Source organism: Penaeus monodon, chromosome 20, assembly GCF_015228065.2.
Source record: "Penaeus monodon isolate SGIC_2016 chromosome 20, NSTDA_Pmon_1, whole genome shotgun sequence".
Classification (NCBI taxonomy): domain Eukaryota; kingdom Metazoa; phylum Arthropoda; class Malacostraca; order Decapoda; family Penaeidae; genus Penaeus; species Penaeus monodon.
In genome coordinates, this window is record NC_051405.1 from 2,068,290 (window position 1) to 2,068,802 (window position 513).

Sequence of the window (513 nt, forward strand, 5' to 3'; positions counted from 1 at the left end):
TTGCATAAGGTAACCCTATGAAACTTCCTCATTTTTCAAGATTTTGGGGTATCCAACATATACATGGAAGAATCAGAAAAAAAAAAAAATGCATAATTATAACACATATAAAAAATATATATATGCATTTATGAGTGCTAAAACAATTCAAAATCTTAAACATTAATTGTCAAAATCCCACTTATGCCGTTACACAATTTGTGCATGTTAGTCTATCTTTCCTCGTCAGTCAGCATTTCTCTGTATTATCTTTTACCACACACTAAATCAGCCTTCTAAATCCTTATCCAAAAATGAAGATGAGCAACAGGTTGAGCTTTTCAAGCCACTTTGGATTTGACGAGACTCAGGTCCGTCAGGGAGTTGAGGAGAGCCTGAAGGTCACTTTCCACCTGCTGGCGCGAGTCCGAGAGAGACAGCTGACTGGTGAACGACGTCAGCAGCTCAGCCTCCTCTGCATTCCCTGAGCATTCTAGGTAGGTTTGCATCATTTCAATAACCTGAAATGTATTT

At 38.4% G+C, this 513-nt stretch overlaps 1 protein-coding gene across 1 annotated transcript in view; it reads right to left on the reverse strand.

Moving 5' to 3' along the window:
- Positions 1-513, reverse strand: part of LOC119585538 (ankyrin repeat domain-containing protein 54-like) — a gene marked incomplete in the record, with an annotated part of 36,734 nt that overhangs the window by 3,697 nt on the left and 32,524 nt on the right. Inside the window, 1 exon segment of the mRNA XM_037934162.1 lies at positions 330-500. Within this exon segment, the coding sequence (XP_037790090.1) occupies positions 330-500 (171 nt within the window).